Raw genomic sequence first — 24,073 nt, 5'->3', positions numbered from 1 at the left:
TGTACACAATACTCCAGCTGAGGTCTAACCAGTGATTTGTAAAAGTTTGGCATGACTTCCTTGTTTTTGTATTCAATGCTACTATTTACAAAGCCAAGTATCCCATACAGTTTCTTAACCTCCTTATCAACATACCCTGCCACCTTCAAAGATTGTGAATATGCACCCTCAGATCCCTCTGCTCTTGCATTCCCCTCAAAATCGTACCATTTAGATTATACTGCCTTTCCATGTTGTTCCTCCCAAAGTACATCATTTCACACTTATTCACATTAAATTGCATCTGCCATGTGTCTGCCCATTTCACCAGTCTATGTCCTCCTGAAGTTAAACATAAAAACACAAAAGAAAGACAAATTAACAGAAGAACACACTGTCTTAATGTTGTTTCTTGGGCACAACCTGTAAAGAAAACTGCGTTTAATTAAAAAAAATTAGTAAAACAAACCCTGGCGGTCAATTGGGATCCTATTGCGTCTTTGGGCCAGATTGTGCCGGTGACCTACAGGTGCAGGAAACAGCAGGTCAGTCAGTACCGGTGGAGGGAGCAAGACACGATAAAAATGTGTCAGGTGTGAACCTGTTGAGTGTGTGTGTGTGTGCATCCAGCATTTTCTGTGTTTTGTCTTCAGATCTCCACAACAGCTTTTTTTTTTGCAGTTTGTGTCGTAGGTTGTGTCTTGTTTTAGTTTAACAAGTGCCAGGAGCCCACAGGCTAGTTGACCGTGCGGGGCTGGAGAAGACCAGGGCTCTGCACGGACCGAGACTTTGTGCTGCGAGCTGGGCGCGTGACCCGGGCACCACTGATACTCGAGGTTCCATCGGCGCGCGCTCCGCCTGCTCTCTGCTCCTTCCCCTGTCTGACCCTGATCCGATGGCCAGGGACGCTGTCAACAGGGTGACACCGATCGACCTCCCCCTCCCCACACGCGTAAAATGAACGAACGGGCAAATGCATCGACCATCGCTGCGTCATTCAACTTAAAAAGCAGCGGAGGACGCACTTAAGCAATCACCAACAGGCTGCAGAGACTGGAAGTTGCAAACGTTTGTCAAAGTTTTGTAGCCTTGCAGCCAAGGCACTGCCGCGGCGCCGTGGCTTAGTTGGTTAAAGCGCCTGTCTAGTAAACAGGAGATCCTGGGTTCGAATCCCAGCGGTGCCTGCCGATGGTTTTTTTTCCCCCCCACACCTTGTTGTTTATACATTTTACAATCTTTGCATATGTGGCGAATATCCATTAAATACTAGAAATAATTTAATCCCTGTAGTTTATAGCATTTAAACATTTTACACCAGTAAATCAACGCGTAAAGTCTATCTGTTAGGTTGCCCCCTAGTGAAGTTTTTTTTTGGAGGAGTGGCAGATCAGAAACATTTCGAGAGGATGATCACCTCGCATTTCGTCTGTCACAGTTACTTTAGGCGTCACCCTTTACACGCAAATTTCTGCAAATTAACTCAAACCTTATATTCACAAAACAACAAGAAATCACAATTTCAGCCCCTATTAATTTATTTTTGGTGACATAATTGTTGCAAAATCTAGTGTTTTATCCATATCTTTTCATTATACTACCTTTGGAGTTAAAAGCTGGTTCACTTAGAGAAAATTACCCAGTCTGTTTGAAACAATTGATAAGTCTCTTGCAGGTATCAGCGAGACATTAATATATAAACGCCTTAAACTGAACCCTTATTTACTAATTTGTTCTGCTCATTGGCTTTAAAGGAGCCGTCACAGTTAGATTCTTTCAACAGCTGTTTGGTGGCTGTTTACATTAAACCTGGCAACTTCCTGAGTGCCATCTCCTTGGAGACAGTTTATGGGAAGCTCAGCCATTATCTGTGACATTTTAATGCAAACAGGAAAGATACATGCTTGATTTTTTTGTTGCTTTTAATGGCACATAAAATAATTTTGTAAATATTCTTTGGGGAGTCAGGGATCAGCTCTTCAGTTCTTCTGAAGCCATCAGAGAGAAGGGGCAGAGGGCTACGTGGAAAGTTATGTAGCAAACTCCCATGTAAAGTTTTTATTAAGGGATGTTATCAAGTCCAGTTTTACTGTGAGGCTTAACATAGGAGTTTCAACTGTGTATTTTCTATATTCTCAGGTGTTTTGTACGTTATTCTAAATCTGCTGTTTGTCTATGCCACTGTTTTCTTATCTATTTATTGTTAATATTTTTTTTCTGTATAGTTTATAGCCTAAGCCACAGTCTACTAGAGTTTTCTACTACTTTCCCAAGTCAAGGAGATCAAGTGCCGGCATGTGATATATCCAGTAAGCCGAATACAGTGACAGGCATTTTCTGTTTACATAAGAACATAAGAAATAGGAGCAGGAGTAGGCCAATTGGCCCCTCGAGCCTGCTCCGCCATTCAATAAGATCATGGCTGATCTGATCCTAACCTCAAATCTAAATTCATGTCCAATTTCCTGCCCGCTCCCCGTAACCCCTAATTCCCTTTACTTCTAGGAAACTGTCTATTTCTGTTTTAAATTTATTTAATGATGTAGCTTCCACAGCTTCCTGGGGCAGCAAATTCCACAGACCTACTACCCTCTGAGTGAAGAAGTTTCTCCTCATCTCAGTTTTGAAAGAGCAGCCCCTTATTCTAAGATTATGCCCCCTAGTTCTAGTTTCCCCCATCCTTGGGAACATCCTTACCACATCCACCCGATCAAGCCCTTCACAATCTTATATGTTTCAATAAGATCGCCTCTCATTCTTCTGAACTCCAATGAGTAGAGTCCCAATCTACTCAACCTCTCCTCATATGTCTGCCCCCTCATCCCCGGGATTAACCGAGTGAACCTTCTTTGTACTGCCTCGAGAGCAAGTATGTCTTTTCTTAAGTATGGACACCAAAACTGTATGCAGTATTCCAGGTGCGGTCTCACCAATACCTTATATAACTGCAGCAATACCTCCCTGTTTTTATATTATATCCCCCTAGCAATAAAAGCCAACATTCCATTGGCCTTCTTGATCACCTGCTGCACCTGCATGCTAACTTCCTGATTTTCTTGCACTAGGACCCCCAGATCCCTTTGTACTGCAGTACTTTCCAGTTTCACGCCTTTAAGATAATAACTTGCTCTCTGATTTTTCCTGCCAAAGTGCATAACCTCACATTTTCCAATATTGTATTGCATCTGCCAAATCTCCGCCCACTCACCCAGCCTGTCTATATCCCCCTGTAGGTTTTTTATGTCCTCCTCACTCTCCACTTTCCCTCCCAACTTTGTATCATCTGCAAACTTTGATATGTTACACTCGGTCCCCTCCTCCACATCGTTAATATAGATTGTAAAGAGTTGGGAACCCAGCACCGACCCCTGCGGAACACTACTGGCTACTGGTTGCCAGTCCGAGAATGAACCATTTATCCCAACTCTCTGCTTCCTGTTTGACCCCTGGATTCACTACAATTGCGCAGATATCAAGTGTGTAGGGAATGAATGGGCACACTCCAGTTTGTGGGGAGCAAAGGCTCACTTACATGAATAATTTTTGGTGCGGAGCATGAGGAAAATATCTGAAGTAAAAGTCCAAAAAAAATAACTCCAATCAATAAACACATCACTGTTTCTGAGCAAATCTCACAAATTTCCTTCCAAATCCTTTCAGGGGTGGTTGTGCACTTCTCCCTCATTCACTCACAGTGGGTGATTCAATGGAAGATCTATTCATATGTATGATATATTAAAATACTTATGTAAGGTTCACATTGCAATGAAACCTGCAATGTAAACATTTCCCATGGGAATTCCAATGTTAACATGTCAATACTTACTTGTAACATTCCAGTAATACCACTAGGTGGCATTACAACGGGAATTCCAATGTTAATATCGCCGCTGTTCCTTGTCTCACCACCAGGTGATGCTGTAGAACCGGATCACCCCGTTATAGCTCCTGTAGGGCTCTCCATCTGTTCAATTTCTGGAGTTGGTATTACATTTTACTTAAATTTTTCTGAAACTTCAGAGTAGATTTTTGTCTTCACTGCTTGGGCGATAAACTGGAGGAAAATCAGACGGGTTCTATAACAGGCGGATGATCACTCCGCCAGTTTACTTTTAATATATAAATGTTACCATATTTTTTTAAAGGGATAGGCCAGTTTTACCAAAGAATTGCCTCAAATGGCCTAAATTTAGCAAATCACCAATTCAGTTTGGCACTTCTATCGTTAAATTAAAATTTCCTCTCAGCCCCACTCACCCATGCCCTGGCTGGCCCCACTGATTTTTTTTTGTGACTCTCTTCCTGTGCCCTGCATTCTCCGCCAGAAAATACAGGCTCTGCCCTGGATCTTTAGGCCCAGCTGCCAGACCCTTCTTGTAGCCCAAAAGGCCCTGACGTCTTCCCCTCCAAGCGGCAACTGGCACCTGGCACTCACTGACAGGAATCGCATCACATGGCCCTCGGTAGCCCTCATCCCCGCCTCACTGGTGCCTCGCAGTCACGGAAATTTTTGCAGGCTTTGATGTGAATGGAAGAAAATCCATGAGATATGTAAAATGGCCTGTGGAGGCGCTATCACCCGATTTTTGCCCGGCAATAAATATCAATAACTTGCATTTATATAGCATCTTTAATGTTGTAAAAAGTCCCAAGTCGCTTCACAGGAGTGTTATCAAACAAAATCTGACACCGAGCCACATAAGGGGATATTAGGAGAGGAGAGTTAGGTTTTAAAGAGCGTCTTAAAAGAGGATAGAGAGATAGAGAGGCAGAGTGGTTTAGGGAGGGAATTCCAGAGCTGAGGGCCTAGGCAGCTAAAAGCTTGGCCGCCAATAGTGGAGCGCAAGAAGCCAGAATTGAAGGAGTGCAGAGATCTCGGAGGGTTGTAGGGCTGGAGGAGGTTACAGAGATAGGGAGGGGTGAGGCCATGAAGTGAAAATGACTCCCTATGACCTTGCAGTACAAATCTGGTCAGTTCTAATAAGAACATAAGAAATAGGAGCAGGAGTAGGCCATCCGGCCCCTCGAGTCTGCTCCGCCATTCAACAAGATCATGGCTGATCTTCTAATTCAACGCCATTTTCCTGCACTATCCCCATATCCCTTGATGCCTTTAATATCTAGAAATCTATCGATCTCTGTCTTGAATATACTCAATGACTGAGCCTCCACAGCCCTCTGGGGTAGAGAATTCCAGATTCACCACCCTCTTAGTGAAGAAATTTCTCCTCATCTCAGTCCTAAATGGCCTACCCCTTATTCTGAGTCTATGACCCCTGGTTCTAGACTCCCCAGCCAGGGGAAACATCCTCCTTGCATCTACCCTGTCGAACCCTGTAAGAATTTTGTATGTTTCAATGAGATCACCTCTCATTCTTCTAAACTTTAGCGAATACAGGCCTAGTCTACTCAATCTCTCCTCGTACGACAATCCCGCCATCCCAGGAATCAGTCTGGTGAACTTTCGTTGCACTCCCTCTATGGCAAGTATATTCTTTCTTAGGTAAGGAGACCAAAATTGTACACAATGCTTCAGGTGCGGTCTCACCAAGGCCCTATATAATTGCAGTAAGACATCTTTACTCTTGTACTCAAATCCTCTTGTAATAAAGGCCAACATACCATTTGCCTTCCTAATTGCTTGCTGCACCTGCATGTTAGCTTTCAGTGACTCATGTACAAGGACACCCAGGTCCCTTTGAACATCAACATTTCCCAATCTCTCACCATTTAAAAAATACTCTGCATTTTTGTTTTTCCTACCAAAGTGGATAACTTCACATTTTTCCATGTTATATTCCATCTGACATGTTCTTGCCCACTCACTTAGCCTGTCTGTATCCCCTTGAAGCCTCTTTGCAGCATCCTCACAACTCACATTCCCACCTAGTTTTGTGTCCTCAGCAAACTTGGAAATATTACATTTGGTCCCCTCATCCAAATCATTGATATAGATTGTGAATAGATGGGGCCCAAGCAATGGGCCCAAGCAATGATCCCTGCGCTACCCCACTAGTCAGTCTGCCAACCTGAAAAAGACCCGTTTATTCCTACTCTCTGTTTTCTGTCTGTTAACCAATTCTCAATCCATGCCAGTATATTACCCCCAATTCCATGTGCTCTAACTTTGTTCGCCAACCTCTGGTGTGGGACCTTATCGAAAGCCTTCTGAAAATCCAAATACACAACATTCACTGATTCCCTCTTATCTAATCTACTAGTTACATTCTCAAAGAACTCCAATAGGTTTGTCAAACATGATTTCCCTTTCATAAATCCATGTTGACTCTGCCAAATCCTATTATTATTTTTTAAGTGTCCTGTTATCATATCCTTTATAATAGCATTTTCCCTACTACTGATGTCAGGCTATCAGGTCTGTAGTTCCCTGTTTTCTCTCTTCCTCCTTTCTTAAATAGTGGGGTTACATTTGCTACCCTCCAATCTGCAGAAACCGTTCCAGAATCTATAGAATTTTGGAAGATGACAACCAATGCATCCACTATCTCTACAGCCACCTCTTTCAAAACCATGGGACGTGGATCATCAGGTCCTTGGGATTTATCGACTTTCAGTCCCATTAATTTCTCTAGTACTACTTTTTTTACTAATACAAATTTCTTTCAGTTCTTCATTCTCGCCAGACCCTTGGTTCTCTAGTATTTCTGGGAGGTTTTTTGTGTCTTCTTCCATGAAGACAGAGACAAAGGGCTCAATTTTAAACTTAAATTGCATGTGCGTTGGGGCGGGGCTGCGAAAATTGCAGAAAGGGTTCAGAAGCCGGCTCCAACCCGCCAACTTCCAACTTCCCCATAGACTTCACCTGTGTGCGCTCGGGCGTCCCGAATCCAGAAGTCCTGCTGGCAAATAAAGCAGGCGGGATGGCAGTTAAAGAACCAAATGTACCTCATTGAGGTACTTAAGGCACTTGTGACATATTAGGTAGTTAGAACGATTTTTAACTTACCTGGGCGGCTTTTCCACGGCTTCCGATTCACGGCTGGTTTGAAGGCCGGATCAGGCACAAAGAAACAAAATAAATTAAATAAAAAACCATTGCACAAAGTTAAAACACAAAATCAACCTACCTTTCCATCCTGCTCTGATGTCCGTTATTTCCTTCACCGATGTCCCTCTCAGCCCGATGTCTCCCTCTCCAATGCCCCTCTCAGCCCCCTATGTCTCCCTCTCCGATGTCCCTCTCAGCCCCCGATGTCTCCCTCTCCAATGCCCCTCTCAGCCCCCTATGTCTCCCTCTCCAATGCGCCTCTCAGCCCCCGATGTCTCCCTCTCCAATGCGCCTCTCAGCCCCCGATGTCTCCCTCTCCGATGTCCCTCTCAGCCCCGATGTCTCCCTCTCCGATGTCCCTCTCAGCCCCGATGTCTCCCTCTCCGATGTCCCTCTCAGCCCCCTATGTCTCCCTCTCCGATGTCCCTCTCAGCCCCGATGTCTCCCTCTCCGATGTCCCTCTCAGCCCCCTATGTCTCCCTCTCCGATGTCCCTCTCAGCCCCCTATGTCTCCCTCTCCGATGTCCCTCTCAGCCCCCTATGTCTCCCTCTCCGATGTCCCTCTCAGCCCCCGATGTCTCCCTCTCCAATGCGCCTCTCAGCCCCCGATGTCTCCCTCTCCGATGTCCCTCTCAGCCCCGATGTCTCCCTCTCCGATGTCCCTCTCAGCCCCCGATGTCTCCCTCTCCGATGTCCCTCTCAGCCCCGATGTCTCCCTCTCCGATGTCCCTCTCAGCCCCCGATGTCTCCCTCTCCAATGCGCCTCTCAGCCCCCGATGTCTCCCTCTCCGATGTCCCTCTCAGCCCCGATGTCTCCCTCTCCGATGTCCCTCTCAGCCCCCGATGTCTCCCTCTCCAATGCGCCTCTCAGCCCCAATGTCTCCCTCTCCGATGTCCCTCTCAGCCCCCGATGTCTCCCTCTCCGATGTCCCTCTCAGCCCCCGATGTCTCCCTCTCCAATGCCCCTCTCAGCCCCCGATGTCTCCCTCTCCGATGTCCCTCTCAGCCCCCGATGTCTCCCTCTCCGATGTCCCTCTCAGCCCCGATGTCTCCCTCTCCGACGTCCCTCTCAGCCCCCGATGTCTCCCTCTCCGATGTCCCTCTTAGCCCCCGATGTCTCCCTCTCCAATGTCCCTCTCCGCCCCCGATGTCTCCCTCTCCAATCTGGCCTCTTGCGCTCCACATACTTACCATCCTTTTAGTGAAAACATTCCTCCTGCATTTCCTATTTCCTCTTGTTGACCTCGTTCTACTACATTTCCTGCTTTGAAGACCAGAGGATCTGGCACAGTATCTCAGGTGATGGAGGTGAGTAGAATCCACAGACCATTCTATTATAACCTCAGCGCCAATGCATGTAGTGATTAGATTACATCTGACTGGAAAAATACATTTATGAATCACCCCATATCCTTGTGTGTGAAATGGCAATGTGTGAGGTTAGAATTCCTTGCTGAAAAAGACCAATTGTAAACAATTTTACAACACCAAGTTATAGTCCAGCAATTTTATTTTAAATTCACAAGCTTTCGGAGGCTTCCTCCTTCCTCAGGTGAACGTTGTTGGAAATGAAATCGCATTTATAAATCACAGAACAATGCTTGGTGATTACAGACAGTTTTTTCAACTGCCCGTTGCCAAGGCAATCAGTGTGCAGACAGACAGGTGTTACCTGCAAGGTCTCCGAATATACAAATCACCAAAAAAAGAGGTAGAAACATAGAAAAGACAGCAACTGACCCGTTATATTAAAAACAGATAACATTTGTTCGCTGGTGGGGTAACGTGTAGCGTGACATGAACCCAAGATCCCGGTTGAGGCCGTCCTCATGGGTGCAGAACTTGGCTGAATGTCCTTGACTGCTGAAGTGTTCCCCACTTCAGCAGTCAAGGACATTCAGCCACCGACCTTCGGGTAAGCGTACTCCAAGGCGGCCTTTGAGACACACGACAACGCAAAATCGTCGAGCAGAAATTGATAGCCAAGTTCCGCACCCATGAGGACGGCCTCAACCGGGATCTTGGGTTCATGTCACGCTACACGTTACCCCACCAGCGAACAAATGTTATCTGTTTTTAATATAACGGGTCAGTTGCTGTCTTTTCTATGTTTCTACCTCTCTCTCTCTTTTTTTTTGGTGATTTGTATATTCGGAGACCTTGCAGGTAACACCTGTCTGTCTGCACACTGATTGCCTTGGCAACGGGCAGTTGAAAAAACTGTCTGTAATCACCAAGCATTGTTCTGTGATTTATAAATGCGATTTCATTTCGAGGATTTCATTTCCAACAACGTTCACCTGAGGAAGGAGGAAGCCTCCGAAAGCTTGTGAATTTAAAATAAAATTGCTGGACTATAACTTGGTGTTGTAAAATTGTTTACAATTGTCAACCCCAGTCCATCACCGGCATCTCCACATCATGAAAAAGACCAAGTTCTTCCTGTGTTTATGAGAGACATTTTTTGGGTTCTTTTTCTTGGGTTCTACATTTGACTCACTGTATTCGGAGCTATGTTGATACATACACATTGTTAGAATGAAAAGCAAGAATTTGCATTTATATAGCACCTTTCACGACCACAGGACCTCCCAAAGCGCTTTACAGCCAATGAAGTACTATTGTTTATAAGTGTAGTCACTGTTGTAGGAAACACGGCAGCCAATTCGTGCACAGCAAGGTTCCACAAAAAGCAATGATCAGATCTGTTTTAGTGATGTTGGTTGAGGGATAAATGTTGGCCAGGACACCAGGAGAACTCCTTACTGTTCTTCAAATAGTACCGTGGGATCTTTCACACCCACCTGAGGGGGCAGATAGGACCTCGGTTTAATGTCTCATCCTAAAGACAGCACTTCCAACAGTGCAGCACTCCCTCAGAACTGCACTGAAGTGTCAGCCTAGATTTTGTGCTCAAGTCTCTGGAGTGGGACTCGAACCCACAACCTTCTGACTTCTGAGGTGTGTGCGCTACCACTGAGGCACAGCACTTATTTTATTCTGCCCATCAAGAAAGTTTTGCGAGTGAATTTTCTGGCCAGAAGGGGCCTTGTAGTTCTAGAGCTAGGAATAATAGATGTAAATTAGTTGTTTTCACTCCAATTTGTTCATAATGATGCTGGATTCCCGAAGGTTTTCTCATGAGGAGGAAGCTCAAGCTGAATTATTTGAAGCAGTTGTACAGTAAATTAGGGTGGTCTGGAAAAGTTTACTGCTTTGTCTGCACTAATTTACTTCAGATTCAGAGGCAAAGGTCTGGATGTTGAAAGTTGGCAGCTTTAACTACTATCAACGTCTTGAGTGGCTGCTGTAGAAAAGGTCTGGAATTGTTTCTTTCTATCACATAAGGAAGGTGGTGAAGGAAAGTACTACCATCCATTATACAACTAACTAGCTGATACTGAACTGCAGTCCCTGAAGAATTCAGAGTATGAGAATGGATGCAGGGTTGGAAGGAGGCAAAATCTTATATCCCCAAAGTAAAACACCTCTGCAGCAAGTGGCACAACTCCTCTTAAATGCATAACTGCATACTGGTGTGGTGATGCATTCTAACAGTACATACATTATACACATTAAACAGGGGATGTATGTATGAGTGTGCATGTGTGAATTCAGAAGTTTATAGAAATTATACAATGTTAAAGGCTTTCTACTGCTAAAATCTGATAGAAAAGTGTAAATCACACTGAACATACCAATAAAAAGGAGAAACGTGATGCGTACAAAACTTTATTAACAAATGCTTATTTTAGTCACAGCAGACATAATGAATAAATATTTAAAAATCATGACTTCAAATAATAAATACCTGTTACAATTTCAAAATTGTTGCTAATGGTAAAGGCTAGGCTTTGTTAAAGAACTAATTGGCTAGTCTTCTCTTAAGGATGTGACAGTTGGTTTGTTCAGTTGGCCAATGCTTAAAAATCACTGAGTAAAAGAAAACCAACTCATTTCGGAGGACTTTCGGTAAACAGTCATAATTCCAAATAATTCCACTAATAATTTAATAAAGAGCTACTTCTTAAAACAGTTTGAATGTTATCTTTTTAGTAACTGCTACGAAATGCTTAACTGAAGCAAAGTTTTAGTAGCACAGAGGCCATTTTCTTAAAAAAAACTACATTGCACAAAAGTGCATCAGACTGCATATAACAATTCCCTTAATGCTCACAATTATACATTATTCAATTAAAAAACTTTATTTTAGACAATGTTTTGCTAACTCCATTCACTTGAATTTTTGCCTTTCTAGGCAACTGAAAAACCTCACACAGTATATTCTGTTAAAAATATCTTGATGCTCGGGAATAAAGACATTTTATGATCCCTATTCTTCCTCAAAGTGAGGCCAGTTTCACGTACCTCTGTGACAGCAAGAAATCTGCTTTAATTAACTTCATTACAAAAAAATAGAAAGAGTACTTCAAGTAATTTCTAATATTAGAAGTGGTGCTGTGTAGTAAAAGGTAGTTTTTGCTCAGCATTTACATTATTTAAGCAACAAAGTAAAATAACAGATCTATTCTTTTACAAAATCCTGTCCCTAGCGCTGTTTTAATCTATTTACTTCAATGCAAATCTGTACCTTCTGACAACCAACAACTGGATTAAAAGCAAACCTGCTGCAGAACTTCAAAATATACATTTAACCTTATAATCACTGAATAATGCTGTAAAACTGCACTGTAATATACAAACCAAAAAAGGATTCACTGATAATATATATAAACATTAAAATTACATAGATCCAAATGTTAGGCAATGTGTGGCATTTCAAAAAAAATTACTTTGAAGGAAGTAGAGGATAAAAATGATGTTATGAATGCTGAATATACCCGCATCAAATTCCTTGCCCCATTATTTTAATAGAGGCAATAATCTGAAACAGGTTAACGCTTCTGTTAATGTAGTGAAGAGAGGAATTTCATAAGAGTGCATTAAGTGTTGGTGTCACATTGGTGACAGTCATTTCTACCCTTATTACTTATATGGGGCACACAAAATAAATGAATAGTTAATAATCTGCATCTGTATTTGCTTGAAACCTTGCATGTTCAGTTTATTTTATACAGCAGGCCTTTTCCATTAATTGCCCTTCTGGTTCAAATGTACAAAGAAATGCTTCGTGTAGCTAAGATACAAATTGTAAACAAAACAAAAATAGATTTTCCATTAAATACAGAAAGGTACTTTGATTACACATTCATTTCTTTAATGTGGCTGTATTTGCATTATTTAATATAACCTGAGGATCCTCAAGGTGTCAACATCCAACTTTGCATTTGAAGCCCTCAATGGATCAACGCTAAAACTACAGTGGCTTTGGATCTAGCTTGGCCGTGAAGGGTAAGCATGCAAGCTGAAGCACTGAGCTGTTTGGCAATGGGCACCTCCTGACAGTGGAGCGGCTCGGTTTGAGAATACTTTGAGAAGTCCCACGCTGTATCCTGACGATTCTTGAAAGAAATGATAACGACATGAATAGAAACTAATCAATCTACTCGGAAGGAGCAACTTATCTTGCAGCCAGAGCACGCTTTTCCCCGCTGGGGTTTCATCTTTGCTCGAGCGGAGTGAAGCTCCCCCGTTCACCTGTATGACGACGCGGGCAGGCAATGTGTCAGGTCAAGGCACTTGCGCAGGTGGTGGAGAGCAGCCTGCTGGTGCTGTCGCTCCATTTCATACCTCTGTTTGCACATTCTCAGCTCCTGCAGGAACAAAATGCCAGAGGAGTGGGTGTTTAATACCACGAACTGTTAATTAGAATTGAAAACAGTGGCCTTTCTTTAAATTTATTTGTGGAGGCAATTGAACCTTTGTTTTTAAAAATTGAGGTCAGCCATGTTTCATGCCTTCTTGGGTCATGGTGCATTAGAGGTATCAAGATGTGGGAATTGCAAATACATATTGAAGAACTTCTATAATTCTACACATTTTCACAGCACTACATATTGAGGGTTGACAGGACTAGGGACCACCCCTTGATTGAGTAGGGAGGATGGGTTGGTGATCTCACTCGGCACTGGGTGTGGGTTAGGTTTCGGCAGTATACAGTTTCTAGAGTTGTTCATCTGGGACTTCTCCCCTTTGAGTAACGGATTTTTAAATTTACACAACATACATTTTAAAAAAATTATTAAACCTTTGATGTTCATAGCTGGGATTTTCCAGTTTGGCAGAATCCTGATGGAAAGTCAGACGGGCAGACTTTGCGCCAACCCAACTAGGCTGCTGCTTATCCTGGTGAATTTGCCAGAGTCAGGCCCATTTAAGTGATTTGGTATCAGAGCTGGATTCCCACCTCTGCTGGGGGGAGGGAATGATTGCTGAAGGCCTTTGACAGCAGAGCAGGGCGGGCTGCTCGTGGGGCAGCTGAAGATTAGTCTGATTTAAAAAAAAAAAAAATTTGGTGGTTGCGGGAGTGTAATCAATCATTTCGTGACTGATTACATTCCTTGGGGACGGACTTAAGTTTTAAATATCCTCCCAACCGTCATTCAACGATTGCTGTCACCTTTGGTGAGAAATCCTAGCAGGGAGTTGTTGGAACAGCTTCCCAGCTGATTTCCAAATCCATTCACCCCAGATCCATCAGAAATTGGGGAGGAAAAAAAAAAGGTATCAGTAGATCAGGCCACATATATTTAATTGTTGCACTGGCTCAGGCAAATTGACTCACCAACTACGATGGAGAATTTGAATCTTTAGGAAGAACTAATAACTTTTTTTAAACTGCTGCAGCAGAACTGTTTTGTACTACACTCATATACATTTGATTCGTGCTATTTAATAATTGTTAGCACAGAAAAGCTGCGGTTTCCTAGGTAATGTTAGACAAAACATCATTGGTCTTTCTGACAAATTAAACTTGCAAAGTTCTAATTATCTCTGATGGCCAAGCATGCAAAATGTTATGGTAAGCAGCACTTGGGAGCATGGGGCGGGGCGAACTAGGTCTACAGTTAAGCTGTAGCAAGGATCTCATGTTTCCATGTGGTTAACAGGATAAGGCAACCCTGGAAACCCAAGAAGCTCTTTTCAAAATGATCCTGGTATGGTGCCTGAAAGATTACTGTTAGAAGCAGAATGATTAAAAACATAGCAACTAAACTACAGGGGAACTGCCCCCAACCACCCCCCCCCCCCCACCCAATTTATGTTTTTTGGTGAACTGTGTAGATTTTGGAATCAGTTCTTCTTTCAAGTATACCATGTTCACCGCTGTATATTAAGGGGTAACTTTTACCATGTCTGTCTTAATACCATCTCCCTCCACACCAACTCTGCGTTGTGATGCTCTCTTGTTTACTGAGTCATGTGAGTAACCCTTGCTTCAATTTGTAGATTATACAGGAACAACTCACTGCAATAGTCTTGGGTATTAAATGACTGTTGATATTAAACAGGGCTTGTGGTTCTTCTGTTAATGCAGAAACCACGTAAAACATCCTTTGTATAAACATGCACCAGGCAATAACTCTCTTTAACGGCCCTCAGGACATATTGTTTTACAGAGGATCCACTTGTATAGGGTCTTACTGCTTTAACTAACACTAGTAAGTCAACAGGAATAAGCAACAAGTAAAGACCAAGGGCTCAATTTTAAACTTAAATTGCAGGTGCATTGGGGGCGGGGGTGCTGCAAAAATTGCAAAAATGCAGACCGGGTTCGGAAGCCGACTCCAACCCGCCGACTTTCAAGTTCCCCACAGACGCACCCGTGTGCGCGCGCGGGCGTCCCGAATCCGGAAGTCCCGCTGATGATAGTTAAAGAGCCAAATGTATCTCACTGAGGTACTTAAGGCACTTTACTTGTGACATATTAGGTAGTTAGAATGATTTTTTTAAACTTACCCGGGCGGCTTTCCCACGGCTTCTGATTCATGCCTGGTGTGATATCACAATATCAACCTACCTTTCCACCCTGCTCCGATATCCGATGTCTCCCTCTCCGATGACCCTCTCAGCCCTGATGTCTCCCTCTCTGATCTCCCTCTCTTACCCCCTCCGATATCCCCCCGATCTTCCACTCTCCCCTCCCCCCGACCTTCCACTCTCCCCTCCCCCCGATCTTCCACTCTCCCCTCCCCCAACTGATCTTCCGTTCCAGCGCCGGATGATGACTCTCTCTCTCTCCCCCCACCTCGGCGTTGCAGCTCCTGTCGGCAGCCAGCCTGTCAATCAGGTTAGTTTTAATGTCTGGCATTAATCTTCCAGTTTGTTTCAAAACGCAGCACTTACATGTTATGGTCCTGAAATTCCTCTTGGTTGCCGTGTGAGGGGCGAGCCCTCCATCTGCCTCGCACAAGGTATATGATGGTGAGGGGACAGACCCAAGGATTCCCTATGCCAGGTGTTCCCACTCCTCGGGCTGCATGGGAAGGTGGCATATCTGCAAAGCAGGGTAAGGCATGCCGACCTGCACAAGGTAGAAGTGGGCCCCACTGGTGAGGCCCAGGCCCGGCAAATGGCCAGGACCCACAAAGGGAGCAAATGATTTGTTTAAAAATCTGAGGGAAAATTTCCCCCACCCCCCCAACTGTGTAATCAGTGGGCCGAGGAGAACGTGGCCAGGTTGGGGGATCTCTCCACCGCCCCTCAACCCCCCCACCCCCGCTATGGCGGGCGAAGGCTGAAGTTTCTGGGCACATAGGGCAGGCAGGTGGTACAGAAGTAATCGCTGGGATCAGGTCTTAATTTCGACCCCTACAAATCACATGAAATGTACATGTGATTTATGAAAAATGTACATATGATATGGACTTTGTAGTGAGCGTTCCCCCTAAAACTGATAATTACCAAAAACATTCTTCTTCCTACAATATCTGAAGACTCTGGTTTCTGATAGCATGCTGCACACAGCATAAAAAGGCTCCTCCAGTAGAGGTTACATCTGAAAGGACGAACATCAGCAAATATTCAGAGCTCTAAGTCCTCTGAAACATTCTTTTAAAATCACTGGATGTCTCTTTGAATTAAATTATGACAAATGATGGTTGACATTTTACTGTAATATACTGCAGGTACACCTCCCATTTTCACACAAGTGACCTGGTACTGGATGTCTTTTGCTGGAATTAAGAGAATTTGAAATCATCAGGACGGCAAAATGTCACATTGTGCCAAAACGCTCCAGCATGCAGGGGGTACCCTACTTAATAAACACCAGCTCTTAGAAGCAGCTTTGTGTCTAGGCATCTGGCTATTGTAGAGCCAAGTCATTTCTTACCAACATGTGTGCACTGAGGTGCTCTGCTGTCAAATTCAATTCATGATTTTTTTCCTTGAGATGATTCAGCTGCTCCTGAAGGACTCGCTGCTCCAGGTTTTTCTCTGCGTAATGAAAATAATTTAACAATTGCATTAATAAAAGTCACATAAGCTAGCTTTATCCTTTCTCTTCATATCATACAGTCATTTCCTGCCTCCTGTACACCGAGTCTGGCTTTTACATTTTTTTTTAAACAAGAACAAAATTGAAGCAATCAGGATAGTTTCTTTTTACAGTTCATTTTAACTACAGCTATCTCTGCAATGCACGATTATACACTGTGCGCAGTGAATTAAGAATATTAACAAAGACAGAAACATACCAGGCAGTGAGAGTTAAAACAGGAAGACTAACACATAAAGAAGAGACAACATGAATCAGAGAGGTATGAAGAGAGTAAGACAAATGACCATGTGAAAATGCAGACAAAGGAACAAAACAAAACTGGAACGAAGCAGGCCGGCAACATTCAGTGAAAATAATAACCAATGGGACAGGAAGATGAAAGACAAATTGCCAAACTTCTGATTTGTCTTTTTTTCTCAACATTTTTCCTCCAAACTGATTTATCATTTTGTTTTCTTTCTCTTTGATCTTAAATCCTGTTTAACATGGCACTTAACATTACTGCACTAGTGCTCTGGAAACAGTCCTGCAATATAACAACAACTTGCATTTATATAGTGTCTTTAACTTAGGAAAACGTCCCTAGGCACTTGAAAGGAGAGTTCTCAGACAAAAATTGACACCAAAGAAGGAAATATTAGGATGGGTGATTAAAAGCTTGGTCAAAGACTTGGTTAAGGAGTGTCTTAAAGGAAGAAAGAGGTTTGGGGATGGAATTCAAAAGCTTAGGGCCTAGACAACTGAAGGTACAGGCCGCCAATGGTGGGATAAAGTGAGCTGCACATGAGGCCAGAGTTGGAGGAATGCAGATTTCACGGAGGGTTGTAGGGCTAGAGGAGGTTACAGAGATAGAGAGGGGCAAGGCCATGGAAGGATTTGAACACAAGGATGAGAATTTTAGAATTGAGGTGTTGGTGGACTGGGAGCCAATGTAGGTCAGGCAAGCACAAGGGAGAAAGTTGACCAGGACTTGGTGCGGATTAGGGTACTGTTAGGATCTGTCTTCAGATGGTGTCGTCGAGGTGCAGAATGTAGATGAGAAATAGGAGGGGGCCAAGGATAGATCTTTAAGGGACTCCAGAGATAACGGTGTGGTGGCGAGAAAAGAAGCCATTGCAGAAGATTCTCTGGCTACGACTGAATAGGTAAGAGTGGAACCAGGCAAGGGCAGTCCCACCCAGCTGAACGATGGAGGAGAGGCATTGGAGGAGGACGGTGTGGTCGACCGTGTCAAAGGTTGCATCGAGGTCGAGAGGGATGAGGAGGGATAGTGCACCATGGTCACAGTCACAGAGGATGTCATAAGTGACTTTGATCAGGGCCGTTTCAGTGCTGTGGCAGGGGCAGAAACCCGATTGGAGAGGTTCAAACATGGAGTTGTGGGAAAGATGGGCATGAATTTGGGAGGCGACAATACTGTTAAAGAATATATATTTGCTTTTCCAGGTTTTACTGAAACCAAGGCATAACAGCTAATGCAAGAAATATGGGTAGGATAAAGTGTAGCAATATGGGTAAAAGATAGTTAGCCTAAGAAAGCTTCTGCACATAGCCTTTTTGAAGCCGTAAACTCATGATAACACATCATGAGCAAACGATACAGGAAGCAGAAGTTTAACATTTTAAATAGCTTACTTTACCAGCTGCCCAGGAAGGTATTTCACCAGAGACATGTGTAATGAAAGATAATTGACCACTGTCTTAAAGGATGATAATTTTTGACAATGGAACAGAATCTGATAAGGATGAGGCCCCCTTTGGTTGTGCATGTTCAGCAATCTGTTCGATGACTTATGAGTCATAAGATGCCCAACGAAATTAAACTCAATGACCTAAGGGTCACAAGCTAAAACTTGATGACTTAAGTGAATTGTAAAAGTCACAAATGTGACCATATATGGGCAACAAAATGACTATAAAGCGGGGGAAAAGTTCTTGCTATCTGTCACTTCGGCAGAACAGGAGAAGCATCCAAACCCAGCCAAGTGTCTTAAGTGTGAGTATGCAGTCAACTGCTTAATTACAGCTTGTATTAGAATAGGTCTGATTGACTTTTATTAACTGTCTATTAATGTAGTGTCTAATTAAGTTCGTATGGACTTTTGACTAATAAAGTAATATTTTGAACAAACGTCTTATGAGTTCATTAGAAACCAGAACTTAACAAGTACGCTCATCGACTTTGGAGAGGAAAGGGAGTTACATTAAGTTACATTGAAACTATAGCACAGAAACAGGCCATTCGGCCCAACTGGTCTACACCAGTGTTTATGCTCCACACAAGCCTCCTCCCTCTCTACTTCATTCAACCCTATCAGGATACCCTTTTATTCCTTTCTCCCTCATGTGTTTATCTAGCTTCCACTTAAATGCATCTAAGCTATTTGCCTCAACTACTCCTTGTGGTAGCGAGTTCCACATTCTTACCATTCTTTGGGTAAAGAAGTTTCTCCTAAATTTCCTATAGGAGTTATTAGCCAATATTTTATATTTATGACCTCTAGTTTTGGACTCCCCCAAAAGAGGAAACATTTTCTTCACGTCTACTCTATCAAACCTTATCATTATCTTAAAGACCTCTATCGGGTCACCCCTCAGCCTTCTCTTTTCTAGAGAAAAGAGCCCCAGCCTGTTCAGCCTTTCCTGATACAGATATCTTCTCATCTCTGGTATCATCCTTGTGAATGTTTTCTGCACCTTCTCCAATGCTTCTATATCCTTTCTATAGACCAGAACTGCGCCCAATACTCCAAGTGTGGTCTAACCAAGGTTCTATACAAGTTTAACATAGCTTCTTTGCTTTTCTATTCTATCCCTCTCGAAATGAACCTTAGTGCTTGATTTGCCTTTTTAATGGCCTTATTAACCTGGAGGTTGGAGATAGGGCAGTAGTTTGCAAGGGCAGAGGGGACAAAGGTGGTTTTTTTTGGGGGGGGGGGGGGGGGGGGGGAGGGCGGCAGATTTGAAAAGGAAGGAGACAGTACCTGAGGAGTAGGAGCCGTTTACAGTATCTGCTAGCATGGGGGCCAGGAAGGTCAGCAGTTTAGTGGGAATATGGTTAAGAGAGCAGGAGGTGGGTCTCAAGGGCAAGGTGAGCTCGGAGAGGCCATGAGGGGAGCTAGGAGAGAAACTAGAGAAAGAAGCAAGTTCAGGGCTAAGGCAGGGAGGAACCTTTGGGGGGAAGTTTGGCTTGGTGGGCAAGGGGAAGGGTGGGATGCAGTAAAGGCAGCTGAACAAATTAACAACTTTAATGATCCCTAACCATTAACCAACCTTCCTTATGTCTTTGCAATTTTTAAATTGTCTTTTCTTTTTGAGTTATTTTTCTCATTGTATTTCCTACTTTCCCTGTGATCAATGAGCTGCACATTTGCCTTTTGTAGTTGACTATGACTATGCTTAGATGTTGTGATAGGAATAAAGAGAGCCATTATCCACATATTCAGTGTTATTACAGCACTGGCTAAAGGGGTATTTCAAGATGGAAGAGGTTAAAAACCCTTCTTCTCCAGCATTTAAAATATGTAGATGTGTGCAATTATACGAATTTCACCTTTATGTACATTATTATTGGTATGACTGGAAACAGAAATATGGATTTCTGTAGCAATCTCCAGGAAACCAAACCAGATCTGAAGTGCTTCCAATGCCATTAATCATCTTCACTATTTCAACAGGCCATCAGCCAGGCTTGGTTCTAATCAGTTGAAGCTTACAGGAGTAATGCACTAAAATGAATTAGCATTTTGTGACACAAAAGTTTATTTGTTCCCCAACAAACATTTTGGCACTCTGACACTGTTTATTATTCTTTCTATGTGTCTCAAGGATCGAACATGTTATTCAAATATAAAGAGTGGAGTTTCAACTACATTTGAGGACTTACCCCTCTCCTCTTACAAGGACACATTTTGAAAATATTTTGTTTTTCATGCCTGTCAAACATGCATTATAAATGACTCACTACAATCAGGGGATCAAACATGTGGAACACAAGCCCCCTGAGCAGTGAAAACCAGGCTACGTAGACCATCACTGGGGACTGACCATTTCCTTATTTTTCCTGGAAGTCCCATCTTAATGGGCAGTTGTCAGACGGAGCTCGCCTGCTGGAGGTCCCAGCCATTTTGAGGCCCGGGCCTCATTTACATGCTGCCAGCGAGCTACGGGTGCCTTGCTGCAGTTCACTGGTTGTGGGTGGGTGGAAAATTGGCTGGCTCCCAGACTGAGCCGGCTGACAGTCAGAGCCTGAGAAAGGAAGGAGATCCGAAGAAGGGGGTCTTGGACAGGCTGGCAGCTGGCCCAGAAGCAGCATTCCAAATATTAAACATTTCTTGGATTTTTTTTCTGAGTGGCCTCCAGCAGTTCCTTTAAGGAGCACTGGTTAGGTCACTCAACGCTTGGTACCAATAGGTGCAGCATGTGTGGCGCACGCACTCCACCCATTTGTACTTCAAAATTACAGTCGGGGCCACTGGACCCCGATTTACAGGTGGACTGAAACAGGCTGATGCTCTGGTCGTCCAACTCAGGACCGTAACCAAGATGGCAGTGGCCGGAGCGTGAGAGTAAACGGGGCGCTAAGTGACCTGATGCCATTTTCAGGCCGTTATCGCCCCGCTTATGCAGGCTAAAATTGTCCCTTATGATTCTAATACATCATGGCTTCCAGGAAAAAGCGTTACCATAATTTTACATGGAATATAACCCAATCCTGTAGACGTTGCACAGTTGCATCCAAAGTGGTCTGCAAGTTTGGTTCAGTTGGACTCTTCTCTCATCCTCACCTTCAAGGTATTCTTGGTAGGCTTCAAGGACACCTGTCACTCCCTGCCATTTTGGCTGCTGATCCATTTCATCCTCACTGTCCAATTCCTCAGGCTGAGGGTTAATTTGTCTGCTTTGATCCATGATCTCAAGTGCTTGCTGTTTTGGTACATCACACAGTGATGAACTCTGAGTCAGTGAGCAGCAATTCCTGTCGCTCTGCCTATCACCCACTGAAAAGTTAATGAACAAAATGATATTTCAGTTAATAGATACATGCAAGGTGGATCAGTTACTACTTTGAAGACAGCATATTTGTGAAAGGATATAAAATATTTATTGGCTGAGATTAAACCTTTGAACTAAGTGTTAGAGTTGTCATGGTAAATAGCCATTATCAGGGATCTGTATAGTAATCTGTACTTTGGCGACAGCAATGGGCCGAAGAGGCTAATCTTTGGTCTCGTCATCCTCGTTTTTAAAACAAAATAACCTAAATATAATGGTTCTAAGTCGTATCTAAAACATGAAACGGACTCAAATGTACACAAAGGATTAGATTTTAATTGTAAATAAAAAATGGCTTGTTATCACAGCAGCGTTTGTCCCAAAGAGCCACCATTTGTATTGATGTAATTAGTCGAGGTTTACTCACACTTAAATTCATTACATGCTGCTACTTCATCTCAGTTTTACAGCCCCAGGTATAATTTGCAGTTCCTGAGTACTGACTAGTAGCGGGTACATTGTGGATCAAAAAAACCAAACAGACTGAGCACAAACCATTGACAATTTGATACCCTTTTTCATCACCATATGATGTGTACTGACATTAAACAAAGGATTGTACAGTATGAATCCCCTCACTGGTAGAAGAACAGGATTTCCTTACTGCATTGCAGTGGAGGGGATGGGAATACATTGTTACCATGTAGCAACTAGCAATGCTCTCCCTTCCCCCAGGTTTCTCCTCATATTGGAATATGGTTCCATGGGCATTGGCAGTCTTGAGGTGACTGACTCTACAGCCATTCCTCATGTTTGAGCCTGGACAGTGAGTGTTCGCAAACTACTTGAAAGTGGGAGGCAACGCTTTCAAGTAGCTTGATGCTATCCTCGCCTGATTTTTACATGTGCACAGGTTTCAGCACTTTTTTCTCTCTTGCCTCGGGACATTGACCTTGTTGATGTCTCTAAGAAATAGGCTAACTGAGTATAGTTCAGGGATCATACATGGGGCCACACCATGTGGTGGATTTATAAATTATGCCACCCAGCCAGTATCAAATATCACTTTTTTTCTTGAGGGTGACACACTTACTCTTTTTAAGTTATTTTTCCCCTACCCTTTTCTTTGTCTCCCTAGGTCGCAAATCATCTGCGCCTGAGACAATGCAGAGTTAGGAATGAATGACACAAATCAGAATTTAAATATTAATTTGATGGTGTTAAATTTAAATTTGTGCTAGGAAATACATTCTCAGCCAACAAACAGCTACGACGAGGGCTCGTGATTTGTTATTGCTCAGAAAATGGCATTTTCACTGCTTCCTGGATTTTTTTTTAACACAAATGGCACTATATTATGGGTAAGTGTAAAAACTCACGTAGTTTGCTACAGAATGTCATGCTGCAACAAATTACATTGCAGTCTATCAGCATAGGCTAAAGAAGAAAAAAAAATTCCACCCTCTGACCCAGCTCATTTGAACTTCCTGTTGCCCAACTGTGGCGAGGGATTGATGCCAGTCACACAATTTTCCAGGCTGGAGGAGAAGAATGCCAGGTGGTGAGTGCCCAGCAAGAAGAGAGATAACACAGGGCGAAGACTCGAGGGGTGAACTGGGTCTTTTAAATAAACAAAAAAAGTACAAATTATATTCATAAGTAGGGTGGCTTATCTTAACTTGGTGCATTACCTTTGTGCTGATCTGAAGCCTGGATTTTAGTGCTCTGCACAACAGACTGGCGGAACTTCTGCAAAAACTCGTCCAGCAGTTTGATTTTTCCATTCCTGTCAGTTACCATCCCCGATGGTTTAGCCTTGTCACTGGAGGCACTGCAAGAATCTGCTGCTCCCAGCTTGTCAGATTTGTTCTCATTTACGCTGCTTGTGTGATCCTTTGACACAGTCTCCGATGCTTCTGGTGTCAACAGTGGCCTGCGTCGCTCTGCCTGAGGCTGGGCTGGCAGTTCCTCATGAGAGCGAGCAGTTTGATTGCTGTCAGGTGGAAGCACCGAGAGACAGCTGATGTCAGCTACACCTGTCGTGCCGGGAGCATCTGCAAAAATAAAAACAGATCATCTGTTTGCTTTCTGATGTCTATATGAGTGTTTGTGTTCCTTGGTGTAAATAACCTGACAATAGCATTGCTCACATCTTGTGTCGAGAATTTTTCATCTGGGGACAATCTAGTTGTTTTGAATACTTGATTGAACAGCTGAGTCTAAACCAAACCTGACATAAAACCTGGTACGGATGCTTGCAGGGGTCAGCTCAGCAGTTGTGGCAAACTTTAGCTGGATGCCGGCAATGAAAGCCAAGTTAAGTTGATCTATTAAAAGCGGCCTAAGGGCTCATGTATTTCATGTCCCCACTGAAAATTGTGCACCATCCAGTTTGGTTTAGGTCAGCTCAGATTTCCTGCATCTCGTCAAAATTCCCAAAACTTCAGTGAGTAGAGAAATAAAATCACGTTGATTATGCACAGCTGGGGTCCTGCCTCGCTGAGGAAGGGACCCCAGATTGTAAAAATAATTCAATCCTCTCATCAATAGTAAGGTAATAATGTTTACACAGACCCAATGAGAGATCGCGTTAAGTCGTGTCAGCTTTTAGTTGTTTTCCATTTTGCTGTTCAGAGCACCCAATTAAAGCAGTGAAAAAATCATCACTGGCAGCTCTGCTCCTTGTTGAT

General features: G+C 43.4%; 1 protein-coding gene and 1 non-coding gene across 2 annotated transcripts in view; one reads left to right on the top strand and one right to left on the bottom strand.

Moving 5' to 3' along the window:
- The first annotated feature begins 1,089 nt into the window (after nt 1-1,089).
- On the top strand, nt 1,090-1,163 carry trnat-agu (transfer RNA threonine (anticodon AGU)). Its single transcript has one exon. It is a non-coding gene; the product is annotated as a tRNA-Thr (tRNA).
- A 9,548-nt stretch (nt 1,164-10,711) lies between these two features.
- LOC137335711 (genetic suppressor element 1-like) overlaps nt 10,712-24,073 on the bottom strand; it is a 193,652-nt gene continuing 180,290 nt past the window's right edge. Inside the window, exons 13-16 of the mRNA XM_068001011.1 lie at nt 23,075-23,437; nt 21,176-21,388; nt 16,221-16,324; nt 10,712-12,699 (exon numbers count right to left, since the gene is read on the bottom strand). Coding sequence (XP_067857112.1) covers nt 12,580-12,699; nt 16,221-16,324; nt 21,176-21,388; nt 23,075-23,437 — 800 coding nt within the window. The 3' untranslated portion in view covers nt 10,712-12,579. The remainder of the gene's footprint in view (nt 12,700-16,220; nt 16,325-21,175; nt 21,389-23,074; nt 23,438-24,073) is intronic.

This window comes from Heptranchias perlo, chromosome 2 (genome assembly GCF_035084215.1).
Source record: "Heptranchias perlo isolate sHepPer1 chromosome 2, sHepPer1.hap1, whole genome shotgun sequence".
Taxonomy (NCBI): domain Eukaryota; kingdom Metazoa; phylum Chordata; class Chondrichthyes; order Hexanchiformes; family Hexanchidae; genus Heptranchias; species Heptranchias perlo.
Note: the sequence above shows the minus strand (reverse complement) of the source record. Positions and strands in the feature narration are given on the sequence as shown.